Source organism: Gigantopelta aegis, chromosome 1, assembly GCF_016097555.1.
Source record: "Gigantopelta aegis isolate Gae_Host chromosome 1, Gae_host_genome, whole genome shotgun sequence".
Lineage (NCBI taxonomy): Eukaryota > Metazoa > Mollusca > Gastropoda > Neomphalida > Peltospiridae > Gigantopelta > Gigantopelta aegis.
The window spans coordinates 20,992,903-21,013,699 of NC_054699.1; the positions used below are offsets into that span (position 1 = coordinate 20,992,903).

The window sequence follows — 20,797 nt, forward strand, 5'->3', positions numbered from 1 at the left end:
CTCGTAGCATGTGCTACATGTGCTACAAGGATAAACCAGCTCGTAGCATGTGCTATATGTGCTACAAGGATAAACCAGCTCGTAGCATGTGCTATATGTGCTACAAGGATAAACCAGCTCGTAGCATGTGCTATATGTGCTACAAGGATAAACCAGCTCGTAGCATGTGCTACATGTGCTACAAGGATAAACCAGCTCGTAGCATGTGCTATATGTGCTACTAGGATAAACCAGCTCGTAGCATGTGCTACATGTGCTACTAGGATAAACCAGCTCGTAGCATGTGCTACATGTGCTACTAGGATAAACCAGCTCGTAGCATGTGCTACATGTGCTACTAGGATAAACCAGCTCGTAGCATGTGCTACATGTGCTACAAGGATAAACCAGCTCGTAGCATGTGCTACATGTGCTACTAGGATAAACCAGCTCTTACACTAGAGAACATTGATTTATTAATCATCGACTATTAGATGTCAAACATTTGGTAATTTTGACATATAGTTTAAGAAAGGAAACCTGCTACATTTTGACATTGGTAACAAGGGATGTTTTATATGCACCATCCCATAAACAGGATAGCACATAGCACGGCCTTTGATATAGCAGTCGCGGTGCACTGGTTGGAACGAGAAATGGGCCCAGTGGACCCACCGACTGGGATTGATCCCAGACCGACCGCACATCAAGTGAACGCTTACCATTGGGCTACATGTACATCCTGCCCCAGCAGCTAATAAAATCGTAATGTTGTCTTTTCACAATCGGCTTTTCTCGTACAGGGCACTCGCATTGTGTGGCATCACCTTAACAATGTTCAGCTGGTCTGGGCGAATCTTTACTGAAGTCTTCGGTCTAGACTTTAAATAAAGGTTTTCTTTAAACACATTAATACAGATCTTAAGAGAAAAAAAACCCATTGGATTTTAGGATCTGATCTCCATTAGACTGCATCACATGGAATGGTAGCAATGAAAAGAGCTGAAATCACAGTGTGAAGAAATATTAAACCTCACAACAAGAACGGATACTGGGAACACGTAAAGTGGTGAGATGTAATCTGTCTCATTCTTTAATGTTAACGGCAGGGTCGCACTTGACCTATTACAGGGCTCGAACATGGTAACACCACAGATGGCAATTGCCATCATCGAGATATACATTGTGGAGGTCTGGAGCATTACCGATGGCACTTTTGTGCCATCAAAAAGGTTCCTCAAAGATGGCGAAATTTATACACCATCAGTTATTTATTCATAGAGAAAACCTGCTACATTTTTCCATTAGTAGCATGGTATCTTTTATATGCACTCTCCCACAGTGAGGACAGCATATACAACATATTTTGAATTGGTTAGAATAAGAATAACCCCATGGGGTCCTACAACTCAAGCGAGCGCTCTACCGACTGAGCTAAATCCTGCCCTGTAAGCTACAAACGAACAAAGATATTTGTCTGAATAATGGCCATATAGACATAATTCAATAATATACCAAAATATCAGTCACAATATGGATACGATGACAATGTAATTGGTTGAATAATGTACTTTTTTGGAAGAAATTAAATGTATATATTTGCATGAAATATTTTATCAGGCATTAGGTTTAAAAAAAAAAAATGCTCTCCTGCCTTTAACTCTATCTGCCCTATGAAACAGTTCAACCCAGACGTCTTGAATATAACAATTAGTATATGACAAAAATTAGGTGAAAAAGTAGAGCTGGGTGGTATTGAAATTTAAGATTCGGTATCAGTATCGGTATTTTGGAGTGATTTACCTCGGTATCAGTGCGGTATTCGGTACTGACACAACACCAATATCAAGCAGTATATCAGCTTTAAATGCATGCGTGAGTTGAAGCTCACCCACTAATTTCATCTAAATAAAATTAAATTCCATACATAAGGCTCTCATCTGATTTATACCCAACCCATTTTTTTTGCATTCGTGAAATATATTGTTAGTGTTTTACTAAATGGCAGGGAACATTATTCATAACAGAAATTTCGTTATTTTAAAATTTGGTATACCGCCCAGCTCTAGCAAAAGGATTAAAATGCATCTGTTTTGGTAGCTACGTCTTGTCCGGCGAATGTTGGCTACGTCTCGTCCGGCGAATGTAAGTTACGTTCGCTGTGGCGAGACCGATGAAGCTCGTTGCGGAAATACTCTATTGTTCTGTTGATACCGACCATCATAGGAACCTGTTGAAGAAGAAGAAGAAAACAACTTAAAGGAAAGTTCGTTTTTTGACGGGAATCAAGGAATCCAATTTATTACATACCTATTCAATCTTACTATAGTAATAAAGACATTTTGAAACCGTGTGATAAATTTATTTTGTATCGCACATACGTTTTATCTGGACCGGAACTTTTAAATGGGGAATTCCCTTTTTATTTTTACTACAGTTAGTGCCTTTTATTTACTGACGTCATATATGATTTACAAATTACGTCAAATCGTATTTGAAACATTACACAAGGCTGCCGCAGAGCATGATTCTTAATGTTAAGCAAATCCATAAAGGAGTTTTGATCATAGATTTAACAAAGTGGTGTTATGACGTTAAATTAAAAACCGTTGTGGTAAAATATAAAAGAAGGAATGTAATAAATACAGAACTTCACATACATTGTTTTCACTTCCTATTTATTGCACTCGTTTATTTTGTAAAAGAACATATCACTCGACCGCTACGTGGTCTTGTGGTATATATTCTTGCACAAAATAAACTCGTACAAAAAATAGGAAGTAAAAACAATGTATGTGAACTTCTGTATATTTCTCCAATATTGTCATAAAGAAAAATCATGCAAATTCCAGAAACATCCCTGTTGAAAATAATAAGCAGTCACATTGTTAAAGTTTGTTTTGCTTTAACATTGTTTAAGAGGATCATATGCTCGATTCGGACCCCAGTATTGGCTCCGACCATGCTAATTATAAATTTAATTTAATAAATTAAAACATGTTTTTAAACACACTCAGTTAAAGTTTTGTTTTGTTTTAACAACACCATTAGAGCATGGTAATGTCTAACAAGTAGTCTGAGTGGAAACTCGCTCCATTTTCTCATTAGTAGCAAGGGATAATCTATATGTTCTTTCCATAGATACAAATTGCATTGAGATGAAGATCCATATTATGTAGATGTCACTATAAACCAACTATCACTGATCTAGTATTAACATAAACCAACTTTCATTGATCTAGAATTAATAGTTTGTGAAAAACAGTGCTAAACACAAAAACTTAATATTAGTTAAACATAAAAGTTGACGCTGCTTTAACCGTCACAAAAGTAACAAATGTATCTCCTCTTTTGATGTGATCGAGGCGAGACAAAGTTTGTTTTGTTAACGACACCACTAGAGCACATTGATTTATAAATCATCAGCTATTGGATGTCAAACATTTGGTAATTTTGACATTAAGGTCGGAGACAGGAAACCCGCTACATTTTTTCCATTAGTAGCAAGGGATCTTTCATATGTGCCATTGCACAGACAGGATAACACATACCACAACCTTTGATATATCAGTCGTGGTGCACTGGCTGGAACGAGAAATAGTCCAATGGGCCCACTGGACAACACCACGCCCTTTATTAATTTTATGCCTGATGGGTCTGTTTTATCTTTGCCCCTGCATATACATGGTTTAAATATTTTTCCATTTTGTGGGTGATGGGTATATATATATATATATATATGGGTATGTCCTGCCCCTTGAAGCGAGACAAAAAACTTGTGGGATAGTACCTCTGGCTGCCAGTTTAAATATTTCTTTGCTCGTGTAATATCCGGTCTACGTCGGCGGGGGTCATCTTCCATAGCTGTCTTCTTAACAATCTGACTGTGACCACCTGTACAACAACAACAAAAATCAATGGGCCGAATTTACACAGGCAGGAAATGTTTTATTTAACAATGCACTCAACACATTTTATTTACGGTTATATGGCTTCGGACATATGGTTAAGGACCACACAAATATTGAGGGAGGAAACCCACTGTCACCACTTCATGGGCTCCTCTTTTCGATTAGCAGCAAGGGATCTTTTATATGCACCATCCCATAGACAGGATAGCACATACCACAGCCTTTGATGTACCAGTCGTGATGCATTGGCTGGAGCGAGAAATAGCCCAATGGTTACCTAGGCTGTTTATGTCTTACACACATGTAAATACAGTAAAGTACTTTTATAACTAACCGGAAGCGTCCATGATAGTGAGTTTGTTATAGCAGTACACATATGTACAAGTTGGTTATTAATGTATAGGGAGATAAAACAGGACTTTAGGATCAGTTCGTTCTATGCAGTTGTTCGTTCTAAGCAAGTTCATTGTTAAGTGTACTTTACTGTACATGCATTTACAATGCTTAAACACCTGCATTTAAGAAATACAGATATTTTTTTATAGATAGTAATAATTGTGCATATGGATTGTTGAATTATAGACATCAAACATCATATGTGAAAACACGGCTAGCCCTGGGTCCGTAGAAAATGTTGAAAATTATCTATCGAATTTCAAAAACTGCACAAACCAGGTTATTTTTTACCTAAATATCAATTACCGGTACATCATGAAACTATTTTAGCAAATTAAATTAAAATTAGCAAATTGTTTTTAAAATTTGCAGTTGGTGAATTTGGCGAGTGCCAGAGATAGCCGTGGAAATTTAGTTTCTTAACTGTGAACTACATATAGGAACTGGTTCATGTTTCCTGGTGTAAATTATGTAAGTGTTAACTTGTGTTGTAAGTTTTACGACACAGTAAGCATATCTCTAGGATATATGAAAATTACTAATTTATATACCTCATAGACTTACTGAAGTGCCATAAAGATCTCTAAAACATTTAATAACTATTTAAATCTACATCAAAATCACTGTATGTTTTATTGACGTCTAGCACTTTATCAAGCTGGTATAATTGTATTACCAAACCTACCGACTAAATTTTTAATTATTTGTGCAAAGTCCATGATTGTGTGTTCTTCTGGATTCCCGATGTTGATGGGAAAAGAGTAGTTACTGTTCATCAGTTTTATCAGTCCATTAACTAGGTCACTGACGTACTGGAAAGAACGGGTTTGAGTTCCATCGCCATACACCTAAAACAAAATAAATACAATCAAATAATGTAATTGAAAATTAATCTTAGGCCATTTTATTACAGGAATTTTTGCAGTCTGTCTGTCAATTGGTATATTAAAAATTAATTAATTAATTTTAAAAATTCCTGCCATTGGTGTTAAATACGACAGTGTTTGTTGTTAATAAATTAAATAATACAAAACAAATAAAAACAAACAAAAACATAGTTTAAAAAGAAATAGTATTGAAGAAAAAAGATGAAAAATAACATTATTGTTGAAAAAACAGAAAGGAATATTTGTTTAATGATATCTACAAACAAAAGTCTCTTAGGCTGCTAGACAACAAAGCATCCTCTTTGCAAGTCTTTTAGGATTGCACTGCGAGATCGCAAAGTTGCGAGAGTTTAGTGATTTAAGATCCCTGGCAATTAACTACAACAATCTGCAGTTCAGTTTCCATGGCATTTAGTTTCCATGGAGTTTTCAATTTTCTATGTCACTTTTCTCAGTTAATTATTTATTTTGTAATATTGACAAACTAAACTTCTCTCTTAGCCATTAACTGCAAACCTTCCATGGAAATTGATCTGGGGAATATTCTTAAACAGCTTTATTTAATTTTTGTTAAAACATTGTGTTATTATTAGTGAAAATAGCTAAATTTAAAAGTGAGCTACATTGCTGTGAATATTTTGAGGAGACCGGAACTTACTTGTTAGTGAGAGAGAAGAGGGTGTAGTGATCTGACACCTACTTATTGAGTCGTTGAAACTCTCTCTGGGTGGGAGCCGGTACCGGGTTGTGAACCCTGTACCTACCAGCCTTATGTCTGATGGCTTAACCACGACATCACCGAAACTGGTGAAATAGTATAGTAGCAAGGGATATTTTATATCGTTCTGAAGAGCTTGAAGAATGAAGTTGCTAACCAAGGGTGTTCAATATAACTGAATCACAAGCTATATAGCACATGAGATAATCATACATATGTCTGTCCCTTAAAAAATGACCTGCAATTTCTTTTGTAATTTTAGCAGGGGCAAATTTCTATTTCACCTGCTAGGTATACAAAAATGGGACCGCTTTTTGTTTTTCGTAATCCACTATTTCAAGCACTGCACCGAAAACCCCCAAACAAACGTGACTCACAGTAATCGATTCATTCTGCAGAGCTTGAAGAATGAAGTTGCTAACCACTCGGCCATCATTCATGTGCATTCTTGGCCCAAACGTATTGAAGATTCTCGCCACTCGCACCTCTATGTGTTCCTATGCAAAAAAAAAGAAAGAAAAAGAATGTTAAACACCACCACATGGTGTTAAACATCTATTTAACAGTTACACAACATGGTTATTTTGACACTTGCCCCAAGCTTAGCCAGCTACTGTTTCGCAAACTATTTTAATGGTTCCTGACATGGTTATTTGGTTTACCATGAAGCACATAAACCAGTCTGCATGGTCTGGCTGAACTCGGCCCAGACCGACCGTGCATCAGGCGAGAATTTTACCACTGGGCTACATGTTTATGTCTCACTCCCAGACAGAATGAAGAACAAGGAAAGGAAATGTTTTATTTAACGACGCACTCAACACATTTTATATGGCGTCGGACATATGGTTAAGGACCACAGTTATTGAGGAAGGAAACCCGCTTTCACCGCTTCATGAGCTACTCTTTTTGATTAGCAGCAAGGGATCTTTTATATGCACCATCCCATAGATAGGAAACCACATACCACAGCCTTTGATGTACCAGTCGTAGTGCACTGGCTGAAGAAAGAAGAACAAAGACCTGTGACAACATGGACCCTTCTCAGTCACTATGATGAATGATATCTAGCTGTATATTAGCACCAGACTGCAATGTTAACCTGTTTCTGGTAAGCGTAGCACATGGTTTCTGCGACTCTCTTCCCTTCATCGTAACAAGCTCGTGGACCGATAGGATTCACGTGACCCCAGTAGTCTTCGGTCTGTGGGTGAACCTCAGGATCTACAAGAGAAAGGAATCAATTAATGCTTGATGCCATCTCAGTACGAACAAAGCGCACAGAGCTTACGGATATCAAAGTTTGTATTGTTTAACGACACCACTAGACCACATTGATTTATTAATCATCGACTGTTGAATGTCAAACATTCAGTAATTGTGATATACAGTCTTAGAGAGGAAACGTGCTACATTTTTCCATTAATAGCATGGGCTCTTATATGCACCAAAGGAAGGAAATGTTTTATTTAATGACGCACACAACACATTTTATTTATGGTTATATGGCATCGGACTTATGGTTAAAGACCACACAGGTATTGAGAGAGGAAACCCACTGTCGCCACTTCATGGGCTACTCTTTTCGATTAGCAGCAAGGACATGATAACACATACCACTGCCTTTGATACACCAGTTGTGGTGCACTGGCTGGAACGAAAAATAGCTCAATGTGCCCACTAACGAGGATTGATCCCAAACTGACCACGCATCAAGCGAGTGCTTTACCACTAAGCTACGTTCTGGCCCTTGTCAAAGGTTATAAAAAAAAAAAAAATTGTTTTATTTAACGACGCCACTAGAGCACATTGATTTTTTATCTTATCATCGGCTATTGGACGTCAAACATATGGTCATTCTGACACTGTTTTTAGAGGAAACCCGCTGTCGCCACATAGGCTACTCTTTTTACGACAGGCAGCAAGGGATCTTTTATTTGCGCTTCCCACAGGCAGGATAGCACAAACCATGGCCTCAAAGGTTATAAACACAAAACAAGATTTAATGCCTTCCCATACAAGAATTAATGTGTCGACTACCAACAAGTAAGCATAACTTATTCGATGTCATTGACAGTTGCCTCAACAAATATTCATCTTAATGCATGTTTGAAAAAATAATAATAATAAAACAAATAAACAAACTTAAAATTTTAATTTAATTTTTGATATGCATTGTGAAGAGTGTATTTGAAAGTGGGGAAGAAGCAGGGGCATGGGTCACTGTCAGATCACTGGTTGGATGGGTTGAAAATTGGAGGGCCGGAAAGGCCTGAACCTGAGAAATGTTTTTTTTTTTTTAAGTCTTCTGAGCACAATAAAAGGCAAAAGAAGTGGTGCCTAGGCACTTGCGCCCCTCCCCTCCTATTCCGTTGCTCTGATACTTCAAACTGATTAAATGTATTTGACACTGAAAATCTAAGAAAGAAAATATTGTTTTCACCTCCGTACACTTCTGATGTGGACGCCAACAGCAGTCTTCCTCGCACTCTCTTGGCTAAACCTGTAACAAGAACACAGTATGACTGTAGTTTATATTGACAGCAGCCATTCAAATGCAAAATCTGACCATTAACAATGCCAGAAGTAACTACTGACTTGACTTGACTAGGAGTTTAATGTGTCCATATATCTCTATGGTTTCAAACACGTCTATCCCCGTGTCCGGCCTCTGATAAGATCAGGGGTCTGACTCGGGACGTAACTACTGAACACTCTTCGAAATGGTCAGACTAAGCTAAAGCTGATGGGAAATGACAGGTGTGTGGCACGGATAGCTACAAGAGACAAGCACCTGTCACGGTTGGAGAGGCAGGGACTGGGAATTGGAGGTGGACAGCGAAAGAAGTTGAAAGATCGGAGCTGCCAGATCGGGAAGAAGTGAGATGGAAGTCGGAAGTGAGAAAGTAAAGGGGGTAGTGGGATAAAAAATTTTTTTTTAAATCTGACCCCCAAACCCCATTATCATATAGGCCATACCAGAAATCATCACACTGACTGGGTAGGGGTGGGGATGGGGAGGTAATTGTTTATATACCTACCACCACAAAACAAAATATTACTAGGTAAAGTTAAAATTTGTTTTATTTAACAATGCCACTAGAACATATTGATTTATTAATCATCAACTATTTGAAATCAATTAACATTTCACAATTCTGACACATAAGTCTTCTGAAGAAACCTGTTACATTTTTTCAGTAGCAGCAAGGAAGGAAGAAGGAAATGTTTTATTTAACGACGCACTCAACATATTGTATTTATGGTTATATGACATTGGACATATGGTTAAATACCACACAGATATTGAGAAAGGAAACCCGCTGTCACCACTTCATGAGCTACTCTTTTCAATTAACAACAAGGGATCTTTTATATGCACCATCCCACAGACAGGATAGTATATACCACAGCCTTTGTTAAGCCAGTTGTGGAGCACTGGCTGGAACGAGAAATAGCCCAATGATGGGGATCAATCCTAAACCGACCGCTCATTAAGGTAAAAAAAGATGCAGAGGAAACGATGCCCCAGACCCATCAGAGATAAAATAATATTTACATTGCTTTCACACATTCAGATTAATCAATTCTTTGGAGCAGCCCTTAGTACAGTAATAATTATTGACCATTAAGAATTTTTTTTATCAAAATATCTTTTTCTGTTACTTAACAAAAACAATATTTATTAGCCATGTGATACATAATATATTTTTAATAAACTTTACCACCGTCCTCGACACATGCCTGGCAATTTTATCACATTTGGTAATAGATGGGTAAAAGAAATCAATAAAAGGCAAATGCAATTGCAGAAACTGTAACCTACATTTACATACATTTAATAGAATGTAATCTTGGTGAGCTAAAAATATATAAAATTATTATTAATTTAAAGTCAGTTGTTGAAAACAAAACATTTGTAGTTGTTGACAATATAATAATTGAAGATAAACATAATATCCAGTTATATTTCATGAATTAATTCCTATTTCAAGACTAATCAGTTACTGGATGTCGAACTAATTAATGAACTGATGATACACTTTAACAAAAACATCTTGCTGAAACAAAAATATAATAAAACTGCCTTTATTAAAAATGTTTACAATCAGTCACTCACCCAAAACCACTCATGCATTCAGCTTACCCACCCACTCACTTCCTCACTCATCCATTCCACATGTGTACACAACTCATCTACCCACCCATCCACCCACAGGGTTCATATTCTTATAGGTAGTACTAAACCAAATAACTTCCGGCTGGGTCAAAGTTCGAGGTGCACCCAACCTTTGATAGAGAAGTGAACACCACAAGTCCTGTGATTGGTGATAAATGTGAGTGTGTTGGTTGTAAAAAGGGCAAAAAATGTATGCAATTTTATTTTATCTAGTACCACTGTCAAGTAGCCTTGTGCTTGAAACATGTATGGGATACCTGTAAAAAAAAAGTACTCGAATTTTGTGTGGAACTAGGGTAGTCATAGATGCTACTCGTTATCTCAGAAATTAGCAACTTGACCCTCAATTTTGTTATGATTCACTTTAAGGGTGAGGGGTGGTAGTATTTATATCCATGGTGTTTTTTGTCGATTGATACGCTGCAGGTAGGAGTTTTAGCCAAATATGTTACTACTGTCATCAATGGCATTTTATTTGGCAGTGTACACCATATAGACCAAATAAATTTCTTTCAAAGACTTTTACCTGCCATTTTGAAAAACTTTCAAAGACTTTTACACAGCAGTCAAAGACAATAGAATGTGATAAAAATACCAAATCAGTTTGTTTATGTTTCTGTCCATGGCAAACAACTGAGCTTTTTGACATGCATCATGACAGATTAAACCTTGTAACTGAAAAATATCAAATGCATGCAGCTGTAAAAGATACCATCATTGCCTTGACTATGACTTGTGAGAATTTAAGACTTTTAAAGACTTTTATTACAATTCAAAGACTTTCAAAGACCTAAAAATATTTTTTTCAAATGCAGACAGGATAACACATACCACGGCCTTTGATATACCAGTCGTGGTGCACTGGCTGGAGAAAGAAATAGCCCAATGGGCCCACCGATGGGGATCGATCCCAGACCGACCACACATCAAGCAAACACTTTACCACTGGCATAAATCAACGGACGGATGGATAGACAGACAGACAGACAGACAGACAGACAGACAGAGATTAAACCTATAGTCAGACAGACAGGACGGAGCTGAAACCTATAGTTCCCCCCAGTTGGACCGGCAGGGGACTAATAACTAAAAAAAGCACACAACTTACCTAACATGTTGATGGTCCCAATCGTGTTTGTCTTGAGTGTTTTGATTGGGTTGTACATGTAGTTAGGAGGAGAGGCTGGAGAGGCCAAGTGATAGATCTGATCAACTGGAAAACACAAGGCATGCTTCTTTAGCAACACATCAGCAGAGTTGAAGCAAGAAGGAAATGGTTTATTTAACGACGCACTCAAAACATTTTATTTACGGTTATATGGCATCGGACATATGGTTAAGGACCACACAGATATTGAGGGAGGAAACCCACTGTCGCCACTTCATGGGCTACTCTTTTCGATTAGTAGCAAGGGATCTTTTATATGCACCATCCCATAGACAGGCTAGCACATACCATGGCCTTTGATGTACTAGTCGTGGAGCACTGGCTGGAATGAGAAATAGCTCAATGGGTCCACCAACGGGGATCGATCCCAGACCGACCGTGCATCAAGCAAGTGCTTTACCACTGAGCTACGTCTCACCCCCAGCATAGATGAATTACAAGAATGAAAGTACATGTAAGAAAGTGTGAAAAATCTATTCTCCGATTTGTGATCCAGGAAAATTTAATTAAGTTTGGTTACCCCCAAATGGGTAGACTACTCCCTGATCTCATGAACTGATCGTCTAAAACTGTAATTAGTGTATAGGATGAAATTTAGAAATAGTTTCTGGGATGAAGATTGCAACATTTCACAAAAAGAAGAACATCTTTTTAAAGTCATCTCCAAATATGGGATAACACCGTTCTGTGTCCTTTTACTTTTATTACATACCCATTTAATCTTACTATAGTGCTAAAGACCATTCTGACAGTGCAATAAAAAAAGATCATTTGTTGAACATATGTGTATTGCAAAATCTCGCATACGTAGTTATGTGTGCACACTAACGACATCATATCCCTAATTAGGACACTCAGTTCTCCACCCTCATCCCTCATTAATATTATTTTTAATCACCATACATGTAACTAGCATGTAACCTGAATGATGGTTTGGGTCTTACATGTACGTCAAACCCTGGTTTATTGTCTGTCATAAAGAAAACCAATCTAATTAAAATTAGCTCCACTGGTTAATTACTATTATCTGTGAATCTAACAGCACCCCGTTGGAGTTCATGTCCAGTTGACCTTTCATTCGACCCATCAAAACCGTACTTGCAAAATCATGCCAGTGATTTGAAAAGAATTTGAAAACATTTGGGATTATGCCGAGGGTATGCGAAATGATATGAAGTATGCCGGAAACTAATTTCAATATAAAACTTTATATAAAAAAATTTTCAAGACCAAAAAAACCCTGTAATGGTATAGCCATAAAATCTGTTTATACTAGTATACAATCCAGAGTTTATTACTGCACTTTCCCCCCTATTTTTTAATGTTGAAATAGACCAACAAGTTCACCTTTTGCATAAATAGTCTCGCCGATATTTATCGAATTTGTATGCTCCCAAATAACGCTATAAAAGGCAAAGTGTAATTGGTCGATATTTAAACAGTAATTTATAGATGAAATGTCTCCTGGACATGGGAGTCCACGCAATGTTGTTAGGTCTACTGGTAGACCAGTAGAGCTAATTTTAATCAGATTGAAAGAAAACAGTATAGTGTATGAAATAAAGTGCGAACCTTCAATGTAGAGTGGGTGGACAATATCATGGTGCAGCAACTCAAAATTCTCATGTCCAATCCAGTGTTCAACATTTCTCTTCCTGCCAGTGAAGAAATTGTCCACAACGGACACCTCATGACCTTGGAGCATCAGCTGGTCAACAAGGTGAGATCCAACGAAACCTGCCCCTCCCGATACCTGAAACATAACAGTACATCGTCAACAATGTAACACTATAACATCAACAAGATGAACAATATACTTTCATCTGATGTAATCCAATGAAGCCTGCTCTTCCTGAAATATAACAATGTAATTACAAACTTACCACCGATATACCATTTACTCTATTCTGATTGAACAACGTCACTAAAAAACCAGAATGTTATCCTTAAATAAATCTCAGAAGATGACGTCATTACGTCAAATGGAATGTCATTGCGTAAAACAGGTTATGAAATTTGATTTTTGTGTACTTATCACTAAAAAGAAGTGTTGTTTGTAATTATAAAAATTGCTTGTCATTTTTTGTGAATTTATTGATGAATATAACAGTCACAATTTGTGATTGTTATACATTGTTAAACTCACAAAAGTTGACAAACAATTCTTATATAACATCAATAACACAACAATATAACATCAACCAATGAGATTCAATGAAGCTTACCTATGAGCGTGAACAAAATAACAGTATTGTATAATGACACCGATAATAAAGCAATATACTTACCAGAATTCGTTTTCTGTCCTTGTATGTGAGAAATCTAACATCCGGGTAGGTCTTCTTCCTACAAACAAATCAATATATAGGTTGGTTTTTTTTTACATGAAACAATGAATTTTACAAATCTAAATATTTTATGATTAAATTAATCAAAAGTTAGATGTCAGTTGAGATGTAATGGGTTATGAGATTGATTGATAGGTAAGCAGGGCCCCGTTTTATGAAGCAGTGCTAGTGCTAAGATCACCTTAATGACATAAGGAAGGAAGAAAATGGTTTATTTAACGACACACTCAACACATTTTATTTACAATGATATGGCGTCGGACATATGGTTAAGGACACATAGGCTACTCTTTTACAACAGGCAGCAATGGATCTTTTATTTGCACTACCCACAGGCAGGATAGCACAAACCATGGCCTTTTTTTAACCAGTTATGGATCACTGGTCGGTGCAAGTGGTTTACACCTACCCATTAAGCCTTGCAGAGCACTCACTCAGGGTTTGGAGTCGGTATCTGGATTTAAAATTCCATGCCTCGACTGGGATCCGAACCCAGTACCTACCAGCCTGTAGACCGATGGCCTAATCATGATGCCACCAAGGCCAGTTTATGGTTATATGGCGTCGGACATATGGTTAAGGACCACACAGATATTGAGAGAGGAAACCCGCTGTCACCACTTAATGGGCTACTCTTTTCAATTAGCAGCAAGGGATCTTTTATATGCACCATCCCACAGACAGGATAACACATACCACGGCCTTCGATATACCAGTCGTGGTGCACTGGTTGGAGCGAGAAATAGCCCAATAGGCCCACTGACGAGAATCGATCCCAGACCGACTGCGCATCAAGCGGATGCTTTACCACTGGGCTACATCCCGCCCCTTAAGGGCATAAGGTAGCTATGCACTTAAGGTGATCTTAGCTCTAAAATATCTTCATGAAACGGGGTCCAGGACTCTGTTTAATGTACCAATTTTAGTGCTAAAATCATCTTAAGTGACAAAGGTAGCAAAGGTACTGAAGGTGATATTAGCACTAAGATCACTTCATAAAATGGGGCCCAGAAGTCCAGTTGTGCTAGATACTGGTATCTATGGTGTAGTGGGGGAGGGATCTAACTCGGTCGATATAGTACTCGGGTACTTGGATCATAGTGTTCAACTGACAGCAAGCCTAGAGCTCTGCCCAATCAGCTGTTCCATATCTGAAGAAAAATACTGGTGATTCACCATTCATCTTATTAAAAAGTCGTAACATACTGGTGATTCACCTTTCATCTTATTAAAGAGTCACAACATACTGGTGATTCACCTTTAATCTTATTAAAGAGTCACAACATACTGGTGATTCACCTTTCATCTTATTAAAGAGTCACAACATACTGGTGATTCACCTTTCATCTTATTAAAGAGTCACAACATACTGGTGATTCACCTTTCATCTTATTAAAGAGTCACAACATATTGGTAATCACCGTTCATCTTATTAAGAGTCATTCTTATCATGTGATTAGTCGCATGCTATTGAATCATACTCTGAGAACGACATGTCGTGTCAGAGTCTTACTTATTAGAGCATGTCCTATTTCTCATGACAAATCACATGCGACAAATCATATCATGACAACACTGCTTTATCATCATCTATGTATTATGTTTGTTATGTCCTAACAACAAATGTCTTTGTCTCTCTTGTTAAAAATGTGTAGTCTTTTATTAAATAAAAATAAATTACCCTTTCTCAAGATCCCGAACTTTCTTGTGTAGAACATCAATTTCATGTTGAAGTCTTGGATCATTGGCTCGTACCACTCTGAAATATTCCATTATATAAAATTAATTAATAATTTCACCAAATACAAATCAGAGAGATCCAAACAAAATTACTCAAATAAGTAGACCCAAATATGAATTAAAAGTTCACTGTCATATTAAATCTGCCAAACCATGTATATCTACCTTTTGATTATATTATGAACCTATGGCCTTCATACTAAATAAACTGTCTGTCTGTCTGTCATCTATCTGCCTGTCTGTTTATCTTATATATTTTTAAAAAGCTAAGAAGACAAGGAAAGTTATGAAACCCTTAACTGTCAAAAGACCATCTTCATAATAAATGAAAAAAAGAAAGAAATGTTTTCTTTAATGACACACTCAACACATTTTATTTACGGTTATATGACGTCAGACATATGGTTAAGGACCACACAGATTTTGAGAGGAAACCCGCTGTCACCACTATATGGGCTACTCTTCCGACTAGCAGCAAGGATCTTTTATTTGCGCTTCCCACAGGCAGGACAGCACAAACCATGGCCTTTCTTGAACCAGTTATGGATCACTGGTCGGTGCAAGTGGTTTACACCTACCCATTGAGCCTTGCGGAGCACTCACTGAGGGTTTGGAGTCGGTATCTGGATTAAAAAACCCATGCCTCGACTGGGATCTGAACCCAGTACCTACCAGCCTGTAGACTGATGGCTAACCACGACGCCACCGAGGCCGGTAAAAAGCTAAGAAGAAAAGGAAAGTTATGAAACCCGTAACTATTAAAAGACCATCTTCATAATAACAACTGGGCAAAACAAAGCATCGATCACACATTAAACTTCTTTTTAATATAATATTATGTAAGCTTAAATTTAAGGAGATTCAGGAGCCTCAGTGTGTGTACCCATGACATAAACATAAAGAAGACTACACCAACCTGTAAGCATTGTTCTTATCCGATGCCAACGATCCATAGAGCACTGAAAAGAAAAACATAAGCTTATATATCAGTGTACCCAGCATTTCATTGTATTGTACATACAGCTTACTAATCAAACATTGTACTTCTTCATATAACTTAAATCAAAAAGTTTGTTTTCTTTATTAATGTGTGTGTGTGTGTGGGGGGGGGGGGTGTATTGTCAGTTTCATGGCCTGGGGGAGGAAATTTAAGGGTCCAAAAACTTCAAATATGCTTTTCAGCATTCTGAGCAAAACAAAGGAAAATGGGGGAGGAGGCATGGCCCCTGTTCTGCAGCCCATTCTATGTCATTTAAATACATGTCTGAACCCCTTTTGACTTCCTTAATATAAACAGTTTGTTTAATGACACCACTAGAGCACACTGATTTATTAATCATCGGCTAATAAACATTTGGTAATTTTTACATATAGTCTTAGAAAGGAAACCCACTACATTTTTCCATTAGTGGCAAGGAATCTTTTATATGCACCATCCCACAGACAGGACAATTCATACCATGGCCATATTCCAGTCGTGGTGCACTAGCTGGAACGAAAAATAGCCCAATGGACCCACCAACGGGGATTGATTCTAAACTGACTGTGTGGGATCGATCCCTGTCAGTGGGCCCATTGGGCTATTTCTCACTCCAGCCAGGCACCATGATTACGGTATCAACGGTCATGGTATGTGTTATCCTGTCTGTGGGATGGTGCATATAAAAGATCCCTTGCTGCTAATCGAAAAGAAGTGGTGACAGCGGGTTACCTCTTTCAATATCTCTGTGGTCCTTAACCATATGTCCGACGCCATATAACCATAAACTGGCCTTGGTGGCATCATGATTAGGCCACCGGCTAGTAGGTACTGGGTTCGGATCCCAGTCGAGGCATGGAATTTTTAATCCAGATACCGACTCCAAACCCTGAGTGAGTGCTCTGCAAGGCTTAATGGGTAGGTGTAAACCACTTGCACCGACCAGTGATCCATAACTGGTTCAAAAAAGGCCATGGTTTGTGCTATCCTGTCTGTGGGTAGTGCAAATAAAAGATCCCTTGCTGCCTGTCATAAAAGAGTAGCCTATGTGGCAACAGTGAGTTTCCTCTAAAAAAAAAACCAAAACCCAGTGTCAGAATGACCATATGTTTGACGTCCAATAGCCGATGATAAGATAAAAAAATCAATGTGCTCTAGTGGAGTCGTTAAATAAAACAAACTTACTTATAACCATAAATAAAATGTGTTGAGTGCATTGTTAAATAAAACATTTCCTTCCTTCTTAAACTGACTGTGCATCAAACGTTACCACTGGGCTACATCTGGCCCCTTCCTGAATACAAGCCTACATTTTACAATATTGGGAGCCCACCCTCCTCCGATACTACCTCGCTTAGCAACCCACCCACCCAGTATGTGATGCTCAAATCCTCTACCCCCCTGAGCATAAGTTCTCTATAGTTTTCCTTTATACAAATTTTTTTTTTGTAGCAGAGCATTACACGAAACCTCATAGAAACTTCGCTTGCCATAGTACGAGCACCCCCATACCAACCTCCTGGAACAATTTCCAGCACACTCACCTGACGAACCTTATGGATGTGCCTTTCCAACCCACCCTCTAGTCTTAAGTATTGACTTAAACGTGAAGGCTAAAGCAGACTAATAGTGCTGGGAGTGGGGTGGGGAAGGACATATCCTACTAAAGTGGTTGCCTGATGCGCCATCGGTCTCTATCAATATCCGTCGGTGGGCCCATTAGGCTATTTCTCATTTTAGCCAGTGCACCACGACTGGTACATCAAAGGCCATGGTAGGTACTATCCTGTCTGTCTGATGGTGCATATAAAAGTTCCCTTGCTGCTAATTGAAAAATATAGTTAATTTCCTAAGAGTACACAGGCATAGGTAGGAACCAAAAAGTGGGGGACACATACACACACACATATATATATGATATACATACATATATATAAATAAATACATGTAAATAAATACATATATAAATCTATATTTAAAAAAAACATCGCTGCTGCTACCAATGTGGGCCCCCTACCCCCCCCCCCCCCCCCTCCGCTTCCTACACCAGTGGAGTAGGCCTGTCAAAATTACCAAATGTCTGACATACAAATAGCCGATGATAAATAAATCAATGTGCTCTAGTAGTGTAGTTAAACAACCAAAACCAAATTTTAACTTTTAACTTTACTGCCAGCTTACCACACCCCACAAGAATGACGAGGAACATCACGACAGCGATTCTCATGCTTTTTTTCAACGGTATGTAACGAGTTATGCCACCGACCATGCCGTCGACGTCGTGCAGTAAATTACACCATTTGGCGCTCTCTTCTTTATTTACTCGAGAACTTTAGTTGATTAAATACAGGTGTGCACAGCTGTCACAGTCGTTTTGATGCCGTGTAAGTAGATCTTTGGTTGTATTGACCTACAATGCTACATACTTCCGGGATTATTGACTTTTAGTCTCGGTACTTTGTGTCATAGACGACGTTTTTGTAGTTTCGGTCATTCCCAGACTGATGTGAAATTTAGTTTTAGGTTCCAAAGTACCAAATCAATTCCCAATGACGATAAAGTTTACTAACAAAATTGATAATGTTGACCAAAGAAAGAAATGTTTTATTTAACGACGCACTCAACACATTTTATTTACGGTTATAAATATGGCGTCAGACATATGGTTAAGTACCACACAAATATTGAGAGAGGAAACCCGCTGTCGCCACTTCATGGGCTACTCTTTTCGATTAGCAGCATGGGATCTTTTATATGCACCATCCCACAGACAGAGTAGTACATACCACGGCCTTTGATATACCAGTAGTGGTGCACTGGCTAGAACGAGAAATAGCCCAACGGGGATCAATCCCAGACCGACCGCGCATTGAGCGAGCGCTTTACCGCTGGGCTACGTCCCGTCCCCCGCCCCCAGGTAACGTTTGTTTGTTTTCTTCCTTTAACGACACACTGGATCACATTGATTTATTAATCATCGGCTATTGAGAGGAATCCCTCTACATTTTCCCATTTGTAACAAGTGATCTTTTATATTCACCATACCACAGACTGGATAGCCAGGGCTTCTAGATTATGGTAGCCCCACTCCCATGGCTAGTGATATTCAATGTTGGGCTAGTAAATAACTACTTATGCCATGCCCGACGGCTAGTGAATTTTGTTTTTGTCAAATGTTGTAGTTAAAGTCTACTTTGTAAATATGAATACCCTGTCCCCACCTCAACCCCCAATGTTTGTGTTTTTAAGCTCTATATCCCTCTTTAGGCAACATATCTCATTATTACTATTATTTAGTCAAATTGTATTAACTTAAAGTAAAATAGGGCTTGTGAATTTTTAATTGTGGCTAGTACATTTTAAAAATAAATGATCCCATGGCTAGTGGATTTTATAAAAATTCTAGAAGCCCTGGGATAGCACATACCACGGCCTTTGATATAGGCCTACCAGCTGTGGTGTACTAGAAATAGTCCAATGGGCCCACCAACGGCCGGGGAAAGACCGATTAAGCGAGCGCTTTAAATTACCACTGGGCTATTAGTAACAAGTGATCTTTTATATTCACCATCCTACAGATTGGACAGCATATACTACGGCCTTCGATATAGACCTACCAGCTGTGGTGCACTAGAAATAGCCCAATGGGCCCACCAACGGCCGGGGAAAGACCGATTAAGCGAGCGCTTTAAATTACCACTGGGCTATTAGTAACAAGTGATCTTTTATATTCACCATCCTACAGATTGGATAGCACATACTACGGCCTTTGATATAGGCCTACCAGCTGTGGTGTACTAGAAATAGCCCAGTGGGCCCACCAACGGCCGAGAGTCGATCGATTAAGCGAGCGCTTTAAATTACCACTGGGCTATTAACTAGGTAAAACCTAAAAGCGAGAGCAAGTCAGATAAATTACTAGTATATTATACACAGTCAAGCTAAAAGATTTACCCGAATCATTTCGAACAGTGACACGTTATAAACTGAATTAAAACGTTTGAAAACCCCCCAACTTCTTCAGTAGATTTTACCCTCCTCCCATTGTAGATAATGCTATAGGGGAAAAAAAAAAATTGGATGCAAAAAATAGCATCTCGAATCACCTGCATAACTACTATTATTACATAATGAAAATATATCTGTATTCTTATTGGTTAAAAACCAGTCACATGACCGTCCGTAAATAGTGATATTGCCCTGAGACGGTCTCACCGGTCCATCAAAAAATTATAAGCGTTGGCGTATTTCGATTCTGATAAACAAAGCAGGAATGCACGAGTCTTATGGATGACATTATGTAATAAAACAATTATTGACCACATTTCGGGCAATATCATGTTTTATGGACCGAAGAAATTGATATCAATTTCTTCGGTCCATAATACATGACATTGCACTCAATGGTGGTCAATAATTGATAATTATTACATAATGAGAATATATCTGTATTCTTATTGGTCGAAAACCAATCACATGACCGTCCATAAA

The 20,797-nt window shown here is 38.2% G+C and overlaps 1 protein-coding gene across 1 annotated transcript; it reads right to left on the minus strand.

Moving 5' to 3' along the window:
• Nucleotides 1–601: 601 nt before the first annotated feature.
• LOC121392528 (UDP-glucuronic acid decarboxylase 1-like) lies at nt 602–18,736 on the minus strand. Its single transcript, XM_041523722.1, has 12 exons — nt 18,488–18,736; nt 16,244–16,286; nt 15,269–15,346; nt 13,528–13,585; nt 12,812–12,992; nt 11,180–11,284; nt 8,335–8,394; nt 6,994–7,115; nt 6,269–6,388; nt 4,972–5,134; nt 3,770–3,873; nt 602–2,209 (listed from the first exon to the last, which is right to left on the minus strand). The coding sequence occupies exons 1-12, from the start codon at nt 18,573–18,575 to the stop codon at nt 2,105–2,107; spliced, it is 1,227 nt and encodes a 408-aa protein (XP_041379656.1). The 5' UTR covers nt 18,576–18,736; the 3' UTR covers nt 602–2,104.
• Nucleotides 18,737–20,797: the final 2,061 nt, after the last annotated feature.

Coding starts and splice junctions, on each gene's coding strand:
- LOC121392528 (XM_041523722.1), bottom strand. CDS start 18,575: ATGGTCGGTGGCATAACTCGTTACATACCGTTGAAAAAAAGCATGAGA. Junction 12,993..13,527: donor AGGACAGAAAACGAATTCTG/GTAAGTATATTG, acceptor GTTATGTTTCAG/GTATCGGGAGGGGCAGGTTT. Junction 3,874..4,971: donor AATAATTAAAAATTTAGTCG/GTAGGTTTGGTA, acceptor GTTGTTGTACAG/GTGGTCACAGTCAGATTGTT.